Source organism: Stegostoma tigrinum, chromosome 6 (genome assembly GCF_030684315.1).
Source record: "Stegostoma tigrinum isolate sSteTig4 chromosome 6, sSteTig4.hap1, whole genome shotgun sequence".
In the NCBI taxonomy this organism is placed as follows: domain Eukaryota; kingdom Metazoa; phylum Chordata; class Chondrichthyes; order Orectolobiformes; family Stegostomatidae; genus Stegostoma; species Stegostoma tigrinum.
This window is the reverse complement of record NC_081359.1, coordinates 75938916-75960548: the sequence shown is the minus strand read 5'-3', so window position 1 is coordinate 75960548 and position 21633 is coordinate 75938916. Positions and strand designations below refer to the sequence as shown.

The window sequence follows — 21633 nt, the reverse complement described above, 5'->3', positions numbered from 1 at the left end:
GACTGGGATTGAAGGTCCCACCTGTACCAGAGCTCTGTCAGACCACCGCTGAACATAATAATAATTTAAAATAATTAAATAATCCCTAAACTTAATGAGGCAGAGCTTGGAAGCCTTCTTTAGCCCTTGACAGTTCAACCAGTCAATCCATCAGGGTTCTTCATACTGCAGAGTATATTTGAATGGAAATCCTACAGGTTTATTCCCCCTTGCTGCCTCGTACTCAATGGTGTTTTCACCAGCAAGTGTAACATTGTACCCATCAGAAATCCTGTACCGTCTGGAAATGTTCTGTTCAGATGTACCTGGAATTCTAAAAACTTCAGCAATATGCTTTTGACTAGTGAATGTGAGCATTTAAAACCAAAGCCACTTTTGAAAACCTCTGAAGTAGTTCTCTTTGAGTTTAAAACTCAGGCATTCTTATTGGGAAGGGCTGTCTAATTATCAGCTGATCCACAAACTCCTGTTCCAAACGAGAGCCTTGTATACTCTTCCCCAACCAACTGGACAGGATAGGGGGAAAGGCCATGATTGGGAATTGACGCCCAAATGGGAGAGAGAGAAATGAAGGGCCCTCCTCAAGATAGACAGTGTGCAGTTGAGATGAAGAGTGACGCCACAATGTCTATGTGGTTGAACTGATGAAAGACATCCGTTGGCAGCTACAGGAAAAACTAGTGGGATTTATCAGGGCATATACACCCTGTGCATAGAATGGGAGCCACTTAGAGACCATGGCACTCTCCCCTCTGTGGTCGCAAAACTTAGTATGGATAAGGTTAAATTAATTCCTGACAGTTACTAGAATTTTTGAATCTGAGAGAAAGGTGGTCACCTTTCCCTGTGATGAGGTGAGTGAGCCTGTAATGATGCTGGGGCCAGCCACGTACTACTGCTGGGAAAAGGCATAGGCACCGCACCAGAGTGCAGTAACTGCCAAACTATGGTAAAAGCGATTGATGGAGAGTACATGCCCATTCCCCTTTACTGGATGCATCAGTAAAGGAGTGCCACCATAAGTCAGAAATAGGTGACTGTGGGAGTCGCCCATAATTTGCCTGTAAGCAGGATTGACCTGCTCCATGACAGTGCCCCCGAGAGGACAAAACTAATAGCATTCTTGTGGTCTCCAGGGAGCCTACTGAGGTTGAGGATACTGAACAGCTGTAGAAGAAACTGCTTGGATACTTCCGCAAAAAATGAAACAAGCATTAGAATTGAGATGTAACAGTAGAGAGGGACCCCCTTGAATAATCAGTGTTCCTCAGACACTTTGAGATATATGTCTGAAACGAATGTAGAAAGACCATGACCTGTTAAGCTTTGTAGAACAATTTAAGACACAGAACACCAAGCTATTTGAATTAAGTTTGTTCCTCTAACACCTAAAAATGATCTATATCCCTGAGAAACCGAGTGTAATTGCTAACACTGTGGCCTGAATTGAGACATGCTTAGAACTGAAAAGAGAATATCAATCAAGACTGCGAGAATAAATGTGTGTGCTAGCTGTTCTATATTTAATTCATTTATGTCTTTTTTATAGTGAAACAACATTGAATCTCATTCCATTCATAGTGTGGAGAAAGTGTCATGACAACCAGATCATAGGGACATATTGAACTTTTAAGTAAAACAGGCTATTCTGCTTTTCAAAAAATGACATTCAGGCAAGAGATGACTGAAAATGCATTTGATTGGCTGTGGAATACAATTCATTGGCTGTGGAAAATTCCTGTATGGATTTTAAAAACATACAGTTCAAAAGAGGCCCTTCACTCATCCAATCTGTACTGACAAAAATACGCTGCTACTTACACTAGTCCCACTTTCCTGCACAGGCAAAGCCTTGAATATTATACTCTTTAAAAAGTACTTGGATGACAGTTGGAAAGATTGAGATTCCCTGCCACAACTACCTGCCCAAGCAGTGCATTCCAGACCGCCACTACCTTTGAAGACATTTTTCCTCAGATCTCCTATAAAGCACTTAGCTTTCACATTAAAACTATGATTCCCTTGTTATTGACCTTCAACCAAGGGGGAACAGCTACTTCCTATTGTCTAGTCCCAGCATTATGTTATACACCTTTATCAGGATTTCCCCCCTCCACCTCCTCTGCTCCAAAGAAAACAACCTGAGCTTATCTAGCCTCTCTTCGTACCTGAAATTCTCCATCCCACGCAATAGTCTGATGAATCTCCAGTGCAGTCACATCCTTCCTATATTATGATGACCAGAACTGCACACAGTTACTCCAGCTGTGACCTAACCAAAGTCCTTTACACCTGCTTTTATAACCTGTGCCATGACTGATAAAGGCAAGCATGCCTTAACTACACCATTAACCTGTCCTATGGCCAAGCACCCCAAGATTTTTATGTTCCTCTGAGCTTCCTAGTGTTGTGGCATTCATTGTGAACTCCTTGTCTTGTTTTTCCTTCAAAAATACATCACCTCAAATTCCATCTGCCACTGATGTGACTAATCTGTTTATATCCTCCTGTAACCAAAAGCCTTTATTTTCACTGTCAACTACCTGCCTAATCATTGTGTCATCTGCAAGCTTTCTTTTTGTTTTCACCCCCACCCCCCACATTTTCATCTATGTTGTTTATATAAATCACAAGCAATAAAGGACCCAGCACTGATCCCTAAGATATGCCCCCTCATACTGGGCGGCAATCTCACAACCAATCTTCTCCCAACACCTTGCCCCTCCTATCACTAAACAAATTTTGGATCTAACTAGTTGAGTTTTCCTGGATCCCATAAATTTTTACCTTCGTCAGTTTCTCATGTGGAACCTTCTTTATTCATTCACGGGATGGGGCGTTTCTGACCAGGCGACATTTATTGTCCATCCCTAATTTCCCAGAGGGCAGCTATAAGTCAACCACATTGTGTGGGTCTAGAGTCACATGTAGGCCAGACCAGGTAAGGATGGCAGTTTCTTTCTCTGAAGGACGTAAGTGAACCAGATGGGTTTTTCCCCCCAACAATTGCAATGGATTCATGGCCATTGTTAGATTCTTAATTCCAGATATTTTATTGAATTCAAATTTCCCCGCCTGTGATGGCGGGATTAGAACCTAGGTCCCCAAAAAGTTACCTGGATCTCTGGATTAACAGCCCAGCGATAATACTACTAGGCCATTGCCACCCCATTCCCCCCCACCCTGCCCTTGTCAAAGGCTTTGCTGAAATTCATACAAGCCAAATAAAGTTGTCTCTGTTCTGGAACATATTTGCTGGAGCTCCTCAGGGTATTATCTTGGGCCCGATCATCTCAGCTGAGTACTCATTGACTGAGCCGCCAACATAAGATCTGAAGTGGGGATTTTCACTGATGCTTGCACACTACTCAGCGCCACTCGCAACTCCTCAGGTACTAAAGCAGTCCATGTTCAAATGCAGCAAGATCTGGACAATATCCAGGCTTGGACTGACGAGTAACATTGGTGTCACATAAATACCAGGTAATGACAATATCCAGTAAGGGAGAATCTAACATTCAGTGGTGTTACCATCACTGAATCCCCTCTTATCAACATTCTGGAGTTATCAGGGACCAGAAACTCAGCTGGATTCACCATATAAATACTGTGGCCGTAAGTGCAGGTCACCAGCTAGGAATGTTGCCGTAACTGACCACCTGACACCCCAGAACCTATCCATCATCTACAAGGCACAAATCAGGAATGTGATGGAATGCACTCCACTTGCCTCGATAGGTGCAGCTTCAAAAACATTTAAGAATGTTTTGAAACTTGGCAGGCTTCTTTTGTGCCAGGTACGAATGCAGATTCTGGAGAGTTTTCCACCTGATGCACATTGAATAAAATTTTGCACAGGATTCTTTGCTGCTACGTTAGGTTGAATGCTGCTTTGATATCAAGATGGTTGTCAGCTAAACAGTGGTATTTTACAGTTGTACATTTCTGTGCAGCAAAGCTACCATGGGTACTAGGGATGTATATTGTCTAGAGGGGAGGTTGGTGAATTACTGCAGCTTGATCACACAGTTGGTATCAACTGCCTTTCATCACTGCTGATGATTAGGAGTGGGCTGATGGAGTGATAATTTGCATTGTGGATTTACCTTGCTTTGTAGACAGGTGGTGGTGTTTTCATTGCTCATCTGGAGTCACTAAGATCAGGTATGTTTCTCGAGTGATTTCTCTCAACTTAAACCAAAATGCATCTCAGATGTGTAATTTAAGCCTTTGGCATCCACCTAGCCTCCCTTTCAAAGGAAGAAAGCCCATTGAAGTATTACTACATTCCTGATGGTCTAAAATACAAAGTTGTTTTCCTAGATTGTAAATTTCCTGGATATTGTAAGGGTAGAACTCCTCAGCAAATATCCCTGACCAAAGGAAAAAGCAGATGGGCTCACTGAGTGCAGGATGCAGAAGATGAGAGGAGACCATTTCATTTTTAAGTAAAGACACAAATTTTACATTCTAGGAATGCATGTAATATTGGTAGTAATACGATGAGTATAAATTATGAAGCTAAATAATATTCTGGAAAGAAAACAATCTCTTATTTCTGAGGGAGTCCAGACTTCAACCTCTACCTGATACAAATACAACATTTTAACAGAAATCAAGGATATCCATCGAACAATCAAACTAAAATTACCTTCACCCCTACAAATATGAGACTTGCTAGGTTCATAATGAATCTAACAATACCAACGGCTTTCCCCTAACAAAACTAATATTTTTAACTCACATTTGAGATGTTGATTTTTAGTTTTTTCTTGATGTTTAATTAAAAAGTAGCGTAGGAAATGATCGTTCCATAAATAATAGACCCTCCATGATCATTATCCCATTTTGGGTGGGAATACTTCTTTATTGTAATTAAGTTCCCTGCCAGTTTTCAGTGTGTTTTATTTTTGAATTTATTCTTGAAAATCTAGGATTGGTTAATAGGCATGTTGGTCAATCTTTAGTTAAAGTACTGCATTCAATAATTTAAAAGATTTCAGGGCCTAGTGTTCCTTTATCAGATTGTGGTTTTACTTGTCTGAACTAGCATTGTTCTCTGGCACTAGTTGTCATCACAGTGATACACTGCATAGTGGATTTTCAGTGTGTGTAATCATTGAATAATTTCACATTGTTATTAATGAAGTTAACCATGTTATGCTTGGGCATTTTTATGCTTAGAAGAATGTAATTGGCTGCAGGTTTTATTGAAAAATAAGTTTTACATTAATTTCTCATATGCCCTGCATATGTTTGTTCTGATTCCATCATAAAGTTATAGCTGAGCGTTTTTTTTTCCCTAATTCTTGAATAGATGGTAATAAAGCTGTAGCTTTGGTAGAACAGCTTGTATAGGACATGACTAATTATGGAGCATAGGTATTCAGCACTATTACATTATTTTCAAGGTCTGTAGCCTTTAGCGTATGGTGCAGTCTTTTTCAAATTCACTTACGGGTGTGGTGGCGCTGGCTCGTCTAGTATTTATGTCCATCCTTTGTTGCCATAGAGAAGGTGGTGGTGACCTGCCTTCTTGAACCACTGCAGTGCATTTGCTGTTGGTACACTGACAATACTGTTAGGGAGGGAGTTTGCACCAAGTAAGCCAAGTTGAGGTATTGTCGGTCGAACCCAAGGAGTTGGCCAGGAAGATTCGTTTATTTGACACTTCTGGGTGGAGATGGTTGCACAAACTTCAAGCTTGACGTTTGTACTCACCTGGTGGACTTTGCCATTGTGAGGACTGTAATCAATGCAAAGCTTATTCTTCCTATTAGTCGATTAATTGTCTACCATCACTCAACATGCTGCTGCTTCTGAATTTGGCCAGTTTTGGTACATGGAAACACTTTGTGATGAACATTAAAGCTCCCTAACCATAGAAAAATGTACATTGGCTACCCTTAATGCCTCTTCCTTATGTAAAATTGAGAATTACTGATCCATCTTGCAGAAGGAGGCTGTTAAATGGTAATCAGCAGGCATCCGTTGTTCATGTTTGACCTGCAGCTATGAGACTTTATTGGATCTGGAGTTTACGTACAGGACTGCAAAGATGAACCTCCTTTTGCCAACTCTGCATCACTATGTTCTCCTCACTTCTGTTCTGCCTGTCCTTCCAGTGAGATACATAGTTAGTGAGTTGTCCCTTCAACTTTGACACTGGTTTCAGATGTTTTCGAGGAGGATTTTGCGATGTTAGTTAGACTAGTTGTATTTTTATTATGTTCTAATTAATTAAATAGGTCTGCAGCATTTCAATAAAACCAGGAGGCACAAAATTTTAGCCTGATATTTAGCCTCCAGCAGTCTGTTTAGGAGCCATTTGTCTTGATGCTATAGTCAAAAAATACGAAGAAATATTCACTGCAAATTCTTCTTTCAGTTTTGATTAAATGTGACGTTTGGTCTTGAAACAGATGTTGCCTCAATTAACATATTCAAAAGTTCTGATGTCCATATTAGATGGGTACCTTGAGTTGTCAGCCATCAGTTTGATGGATCGCTTATTTCTGACGGGTAGTGCAAGATCATGTTTCAAAATTTGTCTCCCAACTGCTGCTTTTTTACCTATCAATTAGGTGCAATGGGGACTAATTTCTCCTTCAAGAAGCAACCATTTGATGTAATCTGTTTGCCCTTTATCGTGCTTTAACCAACTTGGGTGCAGTTGCAGACTTGTTTTGGAAGTATTCATGTAGTTCATATTTTATGATAGTTTCAAACCCTCAAGGGACAATATAATCATCTGTTATTGAAAAGTGGAGTGATGATACAGTTGTGGCTCATTCATCACTTGACAAATTTAAATGTTTTGAAAACTTTTAACATTGTAGAGAGAGTTACAGGTTGAAGGTCAAATCATTTTTAAATTTAGTTCATCTGGTGGTTAATATTGAAGCAGTTGCATATTTTGTTAAACATGTTTTAAGTAATTTTCTAGTTTTGCATATTTTATTAAGAAAAAAATTGTGCACATTCTTCAGTAACATTTAGTTGAAAGAGTTTGCATTTTACTCCACTTTTCCATCAGCTGAACTGATGATGATAAAGCCATTTGAACGGCCACAATTTTAATAACTAACCAATTATCTCAACATTAGTCAAAATTATTCAGAAATAGTAATTAAATTAAAAAGAATTTGCGGCTACAAAATAAACTTCCCTTTCCTCTGTTGCACCCTGTGAAAAGAAGATTCTGTTTACTTTGTGTAGACAAAGCTGTCAGCATTAGACAAATGGTAGATGTGAATGATATATCTGACATGTTAACAAACAGCAAAAAATATAAACCTGGTCAAAAATTGATGGCCCTACTAAGTGACATGAACATAACCCTCACATCTATAAACATTGGAACAAGAGTGATTATTCAGCTCATTGGGACTGCTCCACTTGTAAATACGATCATGGGTGATTGAGTAACTTTTTCCCGTTCTATCCCCATATTTATGCCATTGATATTTAAAAACTGTCCATCTCTATTTTTAGCTATATTCATTAACTGGGCTTCTGCACCATTCTGCTGTGGAGAATTTCAAAGGAACACAATTCTCTGAATAAAAACAATTTCCTTCATCTTTGACCCAATTGGCTTCCACTTGCTTTAAAAGTATGTCATCTGATTCTGCCCAACTAGGGGGATCATCCTGCTTCATTTACCCTGTCCGCTATTTGTAGGTTTAAATGAAATTACCCCTTATTCTTTGAAACTCTGAGAATACATACCCAGTTTCCTTAGTGTCTCTATAGGACTGCCGTGCCATCCTAGAAACAAATCTTGTGAACCTTTGTTGCACTCCCTCTAAGACAGTAATACCCCTTCTAAGGTAAGGCCACCAAAACTCTCCACAGTATTCCATGTGTGTTGTAGCCAGAGCTCTATGCAATTTCTGTACAATTAAAGCAAGATTTCACTGTCCTCGTACTCAAATGCTCTTGCAATAGTGTGAAAATGCTGTTGACATTCTAGATTGCCTGCTGCACTTGCATGTTAGTCTTTAGTAATTTATTAACAAGCATAGACAGGCCCCTTTTATACATTTTCAGTTTCCATTTAAGAAATATTCTCACAGCTATTCTCACTGCCTAAATGGGTAATCTTACATATTTCCACATTATATTCCTTCTGGCATGCTCTTGCCACTCAGTCAGTCCAAATTCTGCTGAAGTTGCTTTTCATCATCCTTAGAGCGTACATTCCAAGTTTTACGTCAAGCATGAACTTTGAAAATTACATTGTTATATTATGAACATCTGGGCCCCAAGTACTGAAACACTTGTTTCAGTAGTTGCTGGAAGAACTCCACAAGTCTGGCAGTATCTGTGGCGAGAAAGCAGATTTAATGTTTCAGGTCCAGTGAGACCCTTCTACAGAGAAGGTCTAAGTACTGATCTTTGTAGTACCCCAGTCACAGTGTGTCAGCGCACGAATGATCTGTCTGTATCTACTGAGATAGTAGGAACTGCTGATGCTGGAGAATCTGAGATAACATGGTGGAACAACATGGCATCATGTATAACATGGCAAGGAAGTCTCTTGATGACTCAGCTGATGAATCGGCACTGATCCATGTTGACTGACAACTGGAAGAAGTACAGAGGATAGCAAGGAGTAGAATGCATTGTGGGTGGAGGAATTCATTATCCATCACCAAGGCTTTGTAGCACTACCACTGACCAATCTGGTCAATTCCTGAAGGATGATCAACAAAGGGAATAACTTACTTGACCTTGTCTTCACTCCACTCTACCTGTTGCAGATGCATACAGCCATGATAATGGGGGAGGGACAATGACTCCACTGTCCTTGCATATACATAACAGATTAATGCCTTAGGAATTATCATTGATTAGAAACTGAACTCTACCAGCCATGTAAATGCTGTGGTAGATCAAAGAGTTCAAAAGCAGGTCAGAAACTGGAAGGGATGAGGTGAGTAACCCAGCTTTTGACTCCCAAAAGCTTGTCAGTCAACAACTAGACACAAATCAGAAATCTGGTGAAATGCCATCCACTTGCTTGGATGAGTACAGTTTCAATGTTGGAGAAGACACCATTCAGAACATACCCTCCTTGATTTGACACCTAATCCACCACCTTAAACGTTTACTCCCACAATAGCCAGTATACAGTGGCAGTAGTCTACCATCTACCAGATGCACTGCAACAGTTCTCCAAGGTACCTTTGACATGCCATCCAAACTCGTGAACTCTATCACCTCGAAGGACAAAGGCAATAGACACATAGGAACAACGTTGCCAGTAAGATCCTCTCCATGACACTCGCCATCCAGACTTACAAGTGCTGTATATATCAACATTAGATCAATATTTGCCCTTGATATGTATAAATCAATTTGAACTTGAGTTATTTTAAAGTTTACTAATGACATACACAAGTGTGAGAGTTTGCAGCAGTGAGGAGAACTGCAAAACAGTTTAAAATAAAAGCAGGTGATCAGAATATGCAAAAATGAAGATTTTCATGAAGAGGTTCAATAGGTAATCCCTTGAAAGCAAGAGTGCTTGCAGATAAAGCCAGAAAAAGACTATTAATGTCTTGTTTTCTAGGATAGAATATTGTAGGATTGTGAAGAAATAATGACATATTCATACAAAGCCGTGTACAGTATTAGGTGCATGATGATAGAATGAATGTTAAGTGTACCAGAGATTTAAGTGGTAGCTATGAAGAGAATCTTGACGAGCTGGAACCATTTCCTAAATAAAATCCAAGGAAATTATTTTGTTAAAGTTTTTTAAATCGTAAGATTTGAAAGAATAAATGGAGAGACATAATTACACAGAATCTTCGAACAGTACAGCACAGAAGGAGGCCACTTGGTTTGGATACTTGCAGTTGATATGTCTACTGAACACCCGCAGTAAATCATGCTCGTATTGGGTTAGGTGCATCTGTGAACATCTCTCTTCCTCATTTAAGTAGCTTCTGACACACAGCGTGTAGAATGATGACTGAAAAACTGTGCTTCAGCAAGGTAATAGAATGCATGAGGTATATCCCAGCATACTGGGAATGCTGTCCTGAAAGTAGGAAAACAAAAACCCAAAAAGGAAAAAAATAAACCTAAGAATACTTAGAGATTAAAAGATGCAAATATTGGCTTAGTCTCCTGGCCAGAGGGTGAATAAAATAGCTGCAGTTTTGAAGAGAATAAAGGGAAAAGTAAGAGAGTAAGTAAGTAAGAAAGTTAGCCAGAGAGAACAATAAAGACCCGAGTTACCAGGTGAAAATTGGCTGTTATCTTCAGTTTACATCGGATACAATTGTAGCAAAGCAGGACCAAAAACTGAAATGTTCATTTGAAATCGGTGTTAAATTGCATTGATAAGCCCTACACTGGTTAACGCCATACAGAAGGTATAGCAAAATAGTAACCCATTTGTTATGTCATGAACCTTGTATGAACTAATATTGATCAAGATTCCATGCCATCAATTGGGTTTTTCTGGCACTGTTGGTAGTATTCCTGCCTCTGGGTATAGTTCAAGTCCCACATGCCTCGGAAATATATCATAACATTGTCCAAGCAGGTTGATTAACAATTCCTTCTGTGCTACCATTCTGCATTCATTCCTGAAGCAAAAAAATGACACAGCCAATTATTGCAAATTTATGGGAACTAATGAATTCATTTTCTGCTCTAGATACTTCCTATTAAGAATGTATTGACAATAATTAGGTCAGATACAATAAAACAAGACTGGCTACTACTAGTGATAATGGGAACTGCAGATGCTAGAGAATTCCAAGATTATAAAATGTGAGGTTGGATGAACACAGCAGGCCAAGCAGCATCTCAGGAGCACAAAAGCTGACGTTTCGGGCCTAGACCCTTCCTTTTTTTTTAAGATCTAGAGAAGCACATTTGTGCTATTTGTGAGATTTATTTTAATATCTCCAGTGACATTGTATAAAGTGTCAGGTTTCCATAAAACAGCATGGGTAACTAAGAATTATAAGTAATATAATGCACAGATTTTTTTTCAATTTTGGAGAAGGGATGCAACCTGGGGCTCTCTGAACATGCAGAAGTTGAGATTCTATGGCGTTGTATTGTGTGGAAATATCTAAGACCTTTAAGACCTTAAGGAAGGGTCTAGGCCCGTAACGTCAGCTTTTGTGCTCCTGAGATGCTGCTTGGCCTGCTGTGTTCATCCAGCCTCACATTTTATTATCTTGGCTACTACTAGTTCTCTGTTTCACCTCATTGGCATGTTTTATTTATTGATAATGGTAAGAATCGTACGAGAATTGAAGAATGTAGCATTTCACTTTGACAAAAATTGGAGTAAAGAAGAACCTAAGACGAGGTTGAGAGTGATGAAAAGAATTAATTTGAGAAAAAGTTCTCAAAAAAAATGAAGACTATTAAATACCACAGTAAATACATCTTAAATAATATTATCAGTAACATCAATAATATTATTAGAAATGAATTTTGAACTCCTGAGAAAGTCATCAGTGAGATAGTCAAACACAAATAAAAATTGGCAAGGTAGTCTAACAGTTACAGAGAGAAGATATTGAGGGGATACATACTGAAATGGTTATTGATAACCATTCTTACAATAAATTGAGTAAGATTATTGTAAGCAGTCTTACAATAAATTTAAGTAAAAGTGCTAAAGATGTTCAGCTGAAACAGATAAAAATTCCAGGCCCCGACAAGAAGCATCCAAGGATCCTGATAATTATGTGCTTGTTAGTCTAACATCTGTAGTAAGCATAATTGTGGAATTTTTAATTATGGATGAAATTAGTAAGTAATTAGATAAATGCATAATATTTAGAAGTAGTTAACTTCGATTTCAGAAAGGCAGATTATGTGACAAATTTGGTTGAATTCTTTCAGAAGGTGATTGGTTTAATAGATTTGAGGCATTAATGTATGTGCTAGAATGGTGCGCTCATTGTAGCACCACCTGATAGGTGCGTCCAGGAAGGACTTTTGACTTAAAATGTAAATAGGCTGACTAGAGGGGAGGCCATATTGAATTTGATGCTTGACAACGAACCAGGCCAGGTGTCAGATCTCTCAGTGGGAGAACATTTCGGTAATAGTGATCACACCTCCCTGACCTTCACTATTGTCATGGAGAGGGATAGGAGCAGACAGTGTAGGTAAGTATATAATTCCCCTTCCCTCAATTAAAATGCTATTAGGCAGGAACTGCGGAGCATGAATTAGGAGCAGATGTTCTCCGGGAAATGCATGACAAAAATGTGGAGGCTGTTTAGGGAGCAGTTGCTACAAGTACTGGATAGGTTTGCCCCACTGAGACAAGGAAGGGATGGTAAGGTCAAGGAACCTTGGATGACAAGACATGTGAAACATCTAGTCAAGAGGAAGAAGAAGCTTACTTAAGGCTGAGGAAGCCAGGATCTCACAGAGCTCTAGAGAGCTACAAGATATCCAGGAAGGAACTGCAGAATGGACTTAGGAGAATGAGAAGAGGGTATGAAAACGCCTTGGCAGGTTGGATAAAGGAAAACTCCAAGGTGTTCCATACTTATGAGGAACAAGAGGATGGCCAGAGTGAGGGTAGGGCCGATCAGGTATAGTGGACGGAACTTGTGCACGGAGTTGGAGGAGGTAGGGGACGTCCTTAATGAATACTTTGCTTCAGCATTCACTAGTGAGAGGGACCTTGACGTTTGTGAGGACAGCGTGAAACAGGCTGATATGCTTGAACAGGTTGCTGTTAGGAAGGAGGATGTGCTAGAAATTTTGAAAAACATGACAATAGAAAAGTCCCCTGGGCCAGACGGGATATACCTAAGGTTTCTAAAGGAAGCGAGGGAAGAGATTGCTGCGCCTTTGGCGATGTTCTTTGCATCCTCACTGTCCACTGGAGTAGTACCAGATGATTGGAGGGTGGCAAAGGTTATTCCCTCGTTCAAGAAAGGGAATAGGGATAATCCTGGGAATTACAGACCAGTCAGTCTTATTGGAGAGGATTCTGAGAGATAGTATTTGTGATTATTTGGAAAAGTACAGTTTGATTAGAGAGAGTCAGCATGGCTTTGTGAGGGGCAGATCATGCCTCATTAAATTCTTTGAGGATGTGACAAAACACTGATGAAGGTCCAACAATGGATTTGGTATATATGAATTTTAGCAAGGTATTTGATAAGGTTCCCCAAGGTAGGGTCATTCAGAAAATTAGGAGCCATGGGACTCAGGGAAATGTGGCTGTCTGGATACAGAATTGGCTGTCCAATAGAAGACAGAGAGTGGTAGTAGATGGAAAGTATTCAGCCTGGAGCTCAGTGACCAGTGGTGTTCCGCAGGATCTGTTCTGGGTCCTCTGCTCTTTGTGATCTTTATAATTGACTTGGATGAGGAAGTGGAAGGGTGGGTTAGTAAGTTTGCTGATGACACGAAGGTTGGCGGAGTTGTGGATAGTGTGAAGGGCGGTTGTAGGTTGCAACGAGACATTGACAGGATGCAGAACTGGCCAAAGAAGTGGCAGAAGGAATTCAACCTGGAAAAATACGATTTGATTCATTTTGGAAGATTGAATTTGAATGCAGAATACAGGGTTAACGGCAGGATTCTTGGCAGTGTGGAGGAACAGAGGGCCCATGTCCATAGATCCCTCAAAATTGCTACCCAAGTTGATAGGATTGTTAAGAACATGCATGGTGTGTTGGCTTTCATTGCCAGGGGGATTGAGTTTGAGCCACGAGGTCATGCTGCAGCTCTATAAAACCCTGGTTAGACCACACTTGGAATATTGTGTTCAGCTCTGGTCACCTCATTATAGAAAGGATGTGGAAACTTTAAAGAGTGTGCAGAGGAGATTTACCTAAATACTGCCTGGACTGGAGGGCAGGCCTTATGAGGAAAGGTTGAGGGAGATATGGCTTTTCTCTTTGGAGTGAAGAAGGATGAGAGATGTACAAGATCCTGAGAGGCATAGATAGAGTAGATACCCAGAGACTTTTTCCCAGGGTGGAAATGACTGTTATGAGGGTGCATATTTCAAGGTGATTGGAGGAACGTAAAGGGGAAATGTCAGAGCTAGGTTCTTACACAGATAGTGGTGGGTGTGTGGAATGCGTTGCCGGCAGTGGTAATAGAGTTAGATACATTAGGGACATTTAAGTGGCTTTTGGATAGGCACGTGGATGATAATAAAATGTAAGGGATACAGGGTAGTTTGATCTTAGAGTAGGATAGTAGGTCAGCACAACATTGTGGACCACAGGACCTCTACTGTGCTGCACTGTTCTGTGTTCTATGATAGTTGCAAGAGCCATCGGAGTTTCTTTATTGATGATATTGAAGAAACATGTATGGGTTGCACAAGCCCTTGGAGCTCTGTACACTGAGCAAATCAATGTGATCTCTGTAATCCCGCTTTGAAGCTACATGAACACACTTTTTCAAAAAGCCATTGGCCGAGCACTATATGGGATAAAAACCAAAAGAACTGCAGATGCTGTAAATCAGGAACAAAAACAAATTGCTGGAAAAGCTCAGCAGGTCTGGCAGCATCTGTGAAGAAAAGAAATCAGAGTTAACTTTTCAAGTGTAGTGACCCTTCTTCAGAACTGATGGTAGCTGGGAAAACATTGGTTTACATGCAGAAAATAGGCAGAGGATGAGGTCAGGAGTAAATGATAGGATAAGGGATAGAGCCCAAAGAGAGAGAAGAGTAGTTGGATAAACAGAGGAGTTGATAATGATCTGGCTACAGGGGTAAATTGCTGTTATTGGCAACTGTTACTGACTGACAATAGGTACCGTGTAATGGTGGGCTATGTGACAACAAGGTCTGGTGTATGGGGTAGAGTGCAAACATACCTTCCATGGGAAGCAACACTTCACCTGCACTTCCCAGAATGTAGTCTGCTGAATTTGCTACTCACGATGTGATCTCCTCTGCATTGGGAAACAAAGCATAGACTAGGTGACCACTTTGCAGAACATCTATGATCTCCTCCCAAAAAAGACCCTTATCTTCTAGTCGCCTGCCACTTTAACACACATCCTGTTCCCTGGCCAGCATCTCTGTCTCTGGCTTGCTATGGTGTTCCAGCAAAGTTCAACGCAAGCTGGAAGAACAACACTTCATTTTCCACTTGGGGACCCTGCAGCCCTCTGGGCTCAGTATCAAGTTCAATACTTTTAGGGCCTAAACTCTCCAATGTCCTAGCCCCATACCCACACGCCAGGCCTTTTATCACAGACCCTGCCACTACAAACTACCTATTGTAAGTCAATAACAGTCCTCATTAACAGCCATTCACCCTCCTTGCCAGATCGTTATCAACTCCTTTGTCTTTTTTTTCCCCATTATTCATTAATGGGATGAGGGTATGGCTGACTAGGCCAGCATTTATTGCCCATTCCTAATTGTCCAGAGGCAGTTAAGAGTCAACCACATTGCTGTGGGTCTGGAGTCACATGCAGGCCAGACCAGGTAAGGATGGCAGTTTCCTTCCCTAAAGGACATTAGTGAACCAAATGGGTTTTTCCTGACAATCAGCAATGGAGCTATCATCATTAGATTCTTAATTCCAGATATTTATTGAATTCAAATTCTACCATCTACCATGGCGGGTTTCGAATCCAGGCCCTCAGAACATTATCTGGGTCTCTGAATTAACAGCCCAATGATAATATCACTCAGCCATTACCTCCCTGTCTTATCCAACTGCTCTTCTCTCTCTTTGGGCTCTATCCTTTGTCATATTATTTACTCCCTACCCAACCGTGTCCCTATTTTCTGCCTATAAACTAATGTTTTCCCAGCTACCGTCAGCTCTGAGAAGGGTCACTGGACGCGAAACATTAACTCTGATTTTTTTTTCTTCACAGGTGCTGCCATACCTGCTTAGCTTTTCCAGCAATTTCTCTTTTTGTATTGTATGGGTCATGTTTAGAGGAGGTTGAGGGCTTGTGGAATTACAGTAAGGGTAGAAATTGAATTTAAAATTGGTTATGAGAGAGGAAACAAGTTGGAGATGAGTAAAAGTGGATAGCAGAGTTGTCAGGTTTTCCTCAAGCTGCTTCTGTTTGCTGTAAGTCAGTGATTTGGATGTAGAGATAGAAAAATTTGTGTCTACATTTGCAGATAATTTTGAAGTGTGAAATATAGTGAATATTTATGAAGACCACAGGAAGCTGCCAGGCGATGTTAATAAAATGGCAGAATGAACATTAAAGTGACAGGTGGAATTCAATAATAATAGTGCAAGGTTTTTTGGGGTTTAAAAATTGTATTCTTTGTAAGGGATTGTTTGGTGATTTGGAAGAACAGTGAGATTTAAACATTTTGGTTCACAAGGTTAAAAAGCAACACCTGATTTAAATAAGTGATAATGGGAACTGCAGATGCTGGAGAATCCAAGATAATAAAATGTGAGGCTGGATGAACACAGCAGGCGCAGCAGCATCTCAGGAGCACTCCTGAGATGCTGCTGGGCCTGCTGTGTTCATCCAGCCTCACATTTTATTAACCTGATTTAAATAACACTGCTTAAGAAAAAGTTAATGAAATGCTGTGTTTTATGAGTGGTGTAGGATGTACAAATTGTAATGATGAATCTATTTAAAGTTAAAACTAAGTTTGAGCTCCATCCTTTAAGAAGGATTTTGAAGAAACGCAGACTGCACAGTGAGACTTGCAAGGATGCCACCTGGTATGAGGACTTTGTGGTGGTATAAGGTCTCAGTCGAGACATTTGTGTGGTACAATTGTCTTTTTTCAAGTTCACAAAGGAAGATGACTCTTTTCCACAAGGTCAAAAGAATTCTAGTTGTACAGGGAACAATACTTCCATTTATGCTCAAAAGCTGCATGTTATCTTACCCAAAACATTTATTCAGAAAAACATTAGGTAGCTATTTTTTATCACCAAACTACAGAAGCTTCTTACAGCCCCTCTTCAAAAAGATCAAGCTGTGTGTATTTATTACCTCCGTAAAAACCAAAAGAACTGCGGATGTTGTAAATCAGGAACGCAAACAAAGTTGCTGAAAAAGCTCAGCAGGTCTGGCAGCATCTATGAAGGAAAAAAGACTTAACATTTCAGGTCCGGTGACCCTTCCTCAGAACTGATGGTGGCTGGGAAAACGTCAGTTTATATGCAGAAAATAGGGAGGGGGGTAGTGTAGGGATTAAATGAAAGGATAGATCCCAAAGAGAGAGAAAGACAGTTGGACAGATAAAGGAGTTGCTAATGATCAGGCTGGTAGGGTAAATAGTTGTTAATGGTGACTGTTAGTGACTAACAACAGGGGGTGTGGAATTCATACTGATTCCACCTAGTGACACAAAAATAAGTGAATACCTTTTCTTGAATGGGTGAAGGCCAGTCAGAAGGGGGCCATTATTAAAGCCACATTGGTGTTCTTTGCTCAGGCCACAGTCAAAATTTCTGCACAGTTATGATCACAACCCTGTAGGAGGAAAGTGATTGTGCTGGACAGGATGCAGTGGAGATTCACTAGGACGTTGCCTGGGATGGAGCGCTTTAGCAATAAAGAGAGGTGGATAAGCTTGTGTTGTTGTTAATTTGAAGCACAGAAGGTTGAGGAGGGACATTATAGAGATGTGTAAGGGTGGATAGAAAGCAGCTGTTCCCCTTTAATGGAAGTGTTGGTAACATGGCAGGGGTGGGGCACACTTTAGAAGTGGAATGCAGGAAGTTTAGGGGATTTGAAAGTTTTTTTTTCCAACCTAGAGGATGGTGTGGGTCTGGAGTACACTGTCTTGGACATGTAGTGAGGCTGGCAACCTCAATCTTTATAAATGACTTGGATGAGCACTTAAAATGTCATAACATTCAAGGCTATGTAGGCCCGGTACTGGATGGTGGTACTAATGTAGATTAGGTTAGTTTTGGCAGTACAGATGTTGTGTTAAATATTTTTTAAAAAGTTATTGTTATCATCCTTTTTCAGTTTCCATTGTGTACTTTTGTTGAAGCCATTAATGGATTTAATTCAGCAGTTCTGTCCTGTTAGCAAAGAAAGAACATCCAATTAATTCTTTCTTCTGTATGTTGAATTTTCATTTTTATAGAAGGCACATTATCATATGGATCATATTTGACATAAGGAATGGCACAATATATATTTCTAGCGAGATAACCTGTGTTTTTGGAAAAATTAGGTTCTAATACTGTCATTGGTTGAATTTTCAGGTTTAATATAGAGCCAGGCCTTTACAGTCCATTTTTTTCATTGGGGGCCTGTATGGATGGTTTGAATCTGCTTTTCACCCAGCTGTTTGGTGTCTCACTATGTATAGAAGAGCCAGAGAAAGGGGAAGTCTGGTCCGAAGATGTCCGAAAATTGGTAAGTTAATATAGAAGTACGTGAATTGTAGTAAAACTGAGTATGAGTAATAAAAACAGAAAGCACTGAAGAAAGTCAACAGGTCTTGCAACATCTGGATGGAGAAGTAGAATTACATTTCAAATCCAGTGTGGCTCTTCTTTAGAAGAGTTCTTGAACTTGAAACACTAACTCATTCTTTTACTACAAATGCTACCTAGCCTGCTGAGTTTCTTCAGTACTTAGTTTTTGCTTCATATTTCCAGCATCTGCAGTATTTTCTTTATTCAAGCATAAGTAGTTGTCATCCGCCTTATGAGATTTGTGTACTTGTAATTATCCCAAATCCTTTTGAAATTCAGATATGATTTTAAAATTAAAACACTTCCAACGAGATCTAGATATTAGCGAGTTTTGAGAAGATTTGTAGCTCAGGTTGAGGTTCTGGATGTGAGTTTGCTCGCTGAGCTGGAAGGTTAGTTTTCAGACGTTTCGTCACTTTTTTATTTGAAAAAATATAATATTCATAAGATGTACAAAAAATAAAACATATTTATACACCTACCCAGTCATGCAAGCCGCTCCGGGTTACCCAGGGCGTACGTACAACAACTAAAGGAAAAAAAAACAAAGCAAAATGAAAATACCCTGGCAGTCATCACCCCGCACAGTCCCAGTTGGCCCCCTGACCAATTGGGGAAGGTGCCAGCTGGGCCCAGTTACCAGATAGGGTCCTTTTTCCTATTCTGGACGAGGGGTTTCATACGGTGGTTTTTCCCCACCGTGCCTTGGCGGCTGCCCCAAGCTTTAGCGCGTCCCTCAGCACGTAGTCTTGGACCTTGGAGTGCGCCAGTCTGCAACACTCGGTCGGGGTCAGTTCTTTCAGCTGGCAGACCAGCAAGTTGCGGGCAGACCAAAGAGAGTCTTTCACCGCATTGATGGTCCTCCAGGTGCAGTTGATGTTGGTCTTGGTGTGCGTCCCGGGAAACAGCCCATAGAGTACGGAGTCCCGCATCACGGAGCTGCTCGGGACAAACCTCGACAAATACCACTGCATCCCCCTCCAGACCTTCTGCGCATAGGCACACTCCAGAAGGAGGTGATCGACAGTCTCGTCCCCCCCGCAGCCACCTAGAGGGCAGCGTGCAGTGGTGCAGAGATTCCGGGCTTGCATAAAGGATCTCACTGGCAGAGCCCCTCTCACCGCCAGCCAAGCAATGTCCTTGTGCTTGTTTGAAAGTTCTGGCGATGAGGCATTCTGCCAAACGACTTTGGCAGTCTGCGTGGGGAACCACACGATGGGATCCACCCTCTCCTTTTCCTGAAGGGTCTGGAGGATACTACGTGCTGACCACTGCCTGACGGCCTTGTGGTCAAAGGTGTTTCTTTTCAAAAATTTCTCCACGAAGGACAGGTGGTACGGAACGGTCCAACTACTCGGAGCGTTCCGCGGCAACGAGGCCAGGCCCATCCTTCGCAACACCGGGGACAGGTAGAACCTCAGTAAGTAGTGACACTTGGTGTTTGCGTACTGAGGATCTACGCACAGCTTGATGCAGCCACACACAAAGGTAGCCGTCAGGGCGAGGGTGGCATTCGGTACGTCCTTTCCCCCATTTTCCAGGTCTTTGTACATGGTGTCCCTGCGGACCCGGTCCATCCTCGACCCCCAAATGAAGTGGAAGATGGCTTGGGTGACCGCAGCGGCGCAGGTCCAGGGAATAGGCCAGGCCTGCGCCGCATACAACAGTACCGAAAGCCCCTCGCACCTGACAGCCAGGTTCTTACCCATGATGGAGGGGAACCGGAGTGTCCACCTGCCCAGCTTCTGCTTCAGTTTGGCGATACGCTCCTCCCAAGTCTTAGTGCACGCCCCAGCTCCACCGAACCAAACACACAGCACCTTCAGGTAGTCTGTCCTGACGGTGAAGGGGATGAAGGAGCGGCCGTCCCAGTTCCCGAAGAACATGACCTCGCTCTTACCCCTACTGACCTTGGCACCCGAGGCCAGTTCAAACTGGCCACAGATGTCCAACAGCCTACTCACCGACTGACAATCGGTGCAGAAGACGGCGACATCGTCCACGTACAGGGAGGTCTTGACCTGAAGGCCTCCGCTGCCTGGGATAGTCACGCCCTTCAGGCTCACGTCCTTCCTGATGGAGGCGGCGAAGGGCTCCACACAGCACACGAACAAGGCAGGAGAGAGCGGGCAGCCCTGCCTGACTCCAGATCTAACGGGAAAACTGTCCGATTCCCACCCGTTGATCGAGACTGCGTTAACGATGTTGGCGTAGAGCAGCCAGATCCAATTGCGGATGCCCTCCCCGAACCCCAATTTGGAGAGGACGTCCCTCATGTAAGTGTGAGAGACCCTGTAGAAGGCCTTCTCCTGGTCCAGGCTGACGAGGCAGGTGTCCACCCACCTGTCCTGTACGTAGGCGATCGTATCCCTGATAAGCGCGAGGCTCTCAGCGATCTTCCTGCCCGGCACAGCACAGGTTTGGTCAGGGTGAATCACCGACTCCAGGACAGACCTGACCCAGTTGGCTATGACCTTGGCCAGGATTTTGTAGTCCACGTTCAATAGTGAAATGGGACGCCAATTCTTAATTTCTTCCCTCTCCCCCTTCCTCTTGTAAATGAGGGTGATGATGCCCTTCCTTATGGACTTGCACATTTCCCCTGCCCGAAGCGCACTATCGTACACCTCCGGCAGGTCCTGGCCGACCAGGTCCCACAGAGCGGAATACAGCTCGACCGGTAAGCCGTCGCTCCCGGGAGTCCTATTCCCCTCCAAGGACTTGAGGGCTCTGGTCAGCTCGTCCAGGGATATCGGCCAGTCCAGCCACTCACTCGTGCCGCCGTCTAAGACCTCTGTGATAGACGACAGGAACGACCCGGAGGCCGTGCTGTCCGTGGGCTTCGTGTCGTACAGACCGGCATAGAAGGATCTGCTGATCCTCAAATGTCGGGCCGAGACGACGTCACCAAGTCGTCGTCCTCCTTCAGCCGGCTAAGCACAGAGCTCTCTTTGTGCACCTTCTGAAAGAAGAAACGTGAGCACGTCTCGTCCTGCTCCACGGAGCGGACCCTGGACCGGAAGATTATCCTGGAGGCCTCCGCGGCAAAGAGCGAGGCTTGCTGGCCCCTCACCTCGCGGAGGTCCTCCGTGACATCGACCCCCATCAACTGCAGAAGGAGCGACAGCTTTCCCCGCCTCTCTCTCACCTTCCGAACACCCTTGAGGACAAAGAACCTCTTGATGTTCTCCTTCACCGTCTCCCACCAGTCGCCCGGAGACTCAAAGAA

General features: G+C 42.2%; 1 protein-coding gene across 3 annotated transcripts in view; it reads left to right on the top strand.

Annotated features, from left to right (window-relative positions):
- LOC125453650 (mitochondrial intermediate peptidase-like) overlaps positions 1–21633 on the top strand; it is a 131890-nt gene that overhangs the window by 53252 nt on the left and 57005 nt on the right. For all 3 annotated transcript variants that reach the window (XM_059646675.1, XM_048533489.2, XM_048533490.1), the window contains one exon: positions 18189–18342. In XM_059646675.1, the coding sequence (XP_059502658.1) occupies positions 18189–18342 (154 nt within the window). The remainder of the gene's footprint in view (positions 1–18188; positions 18343–21633) is intronic.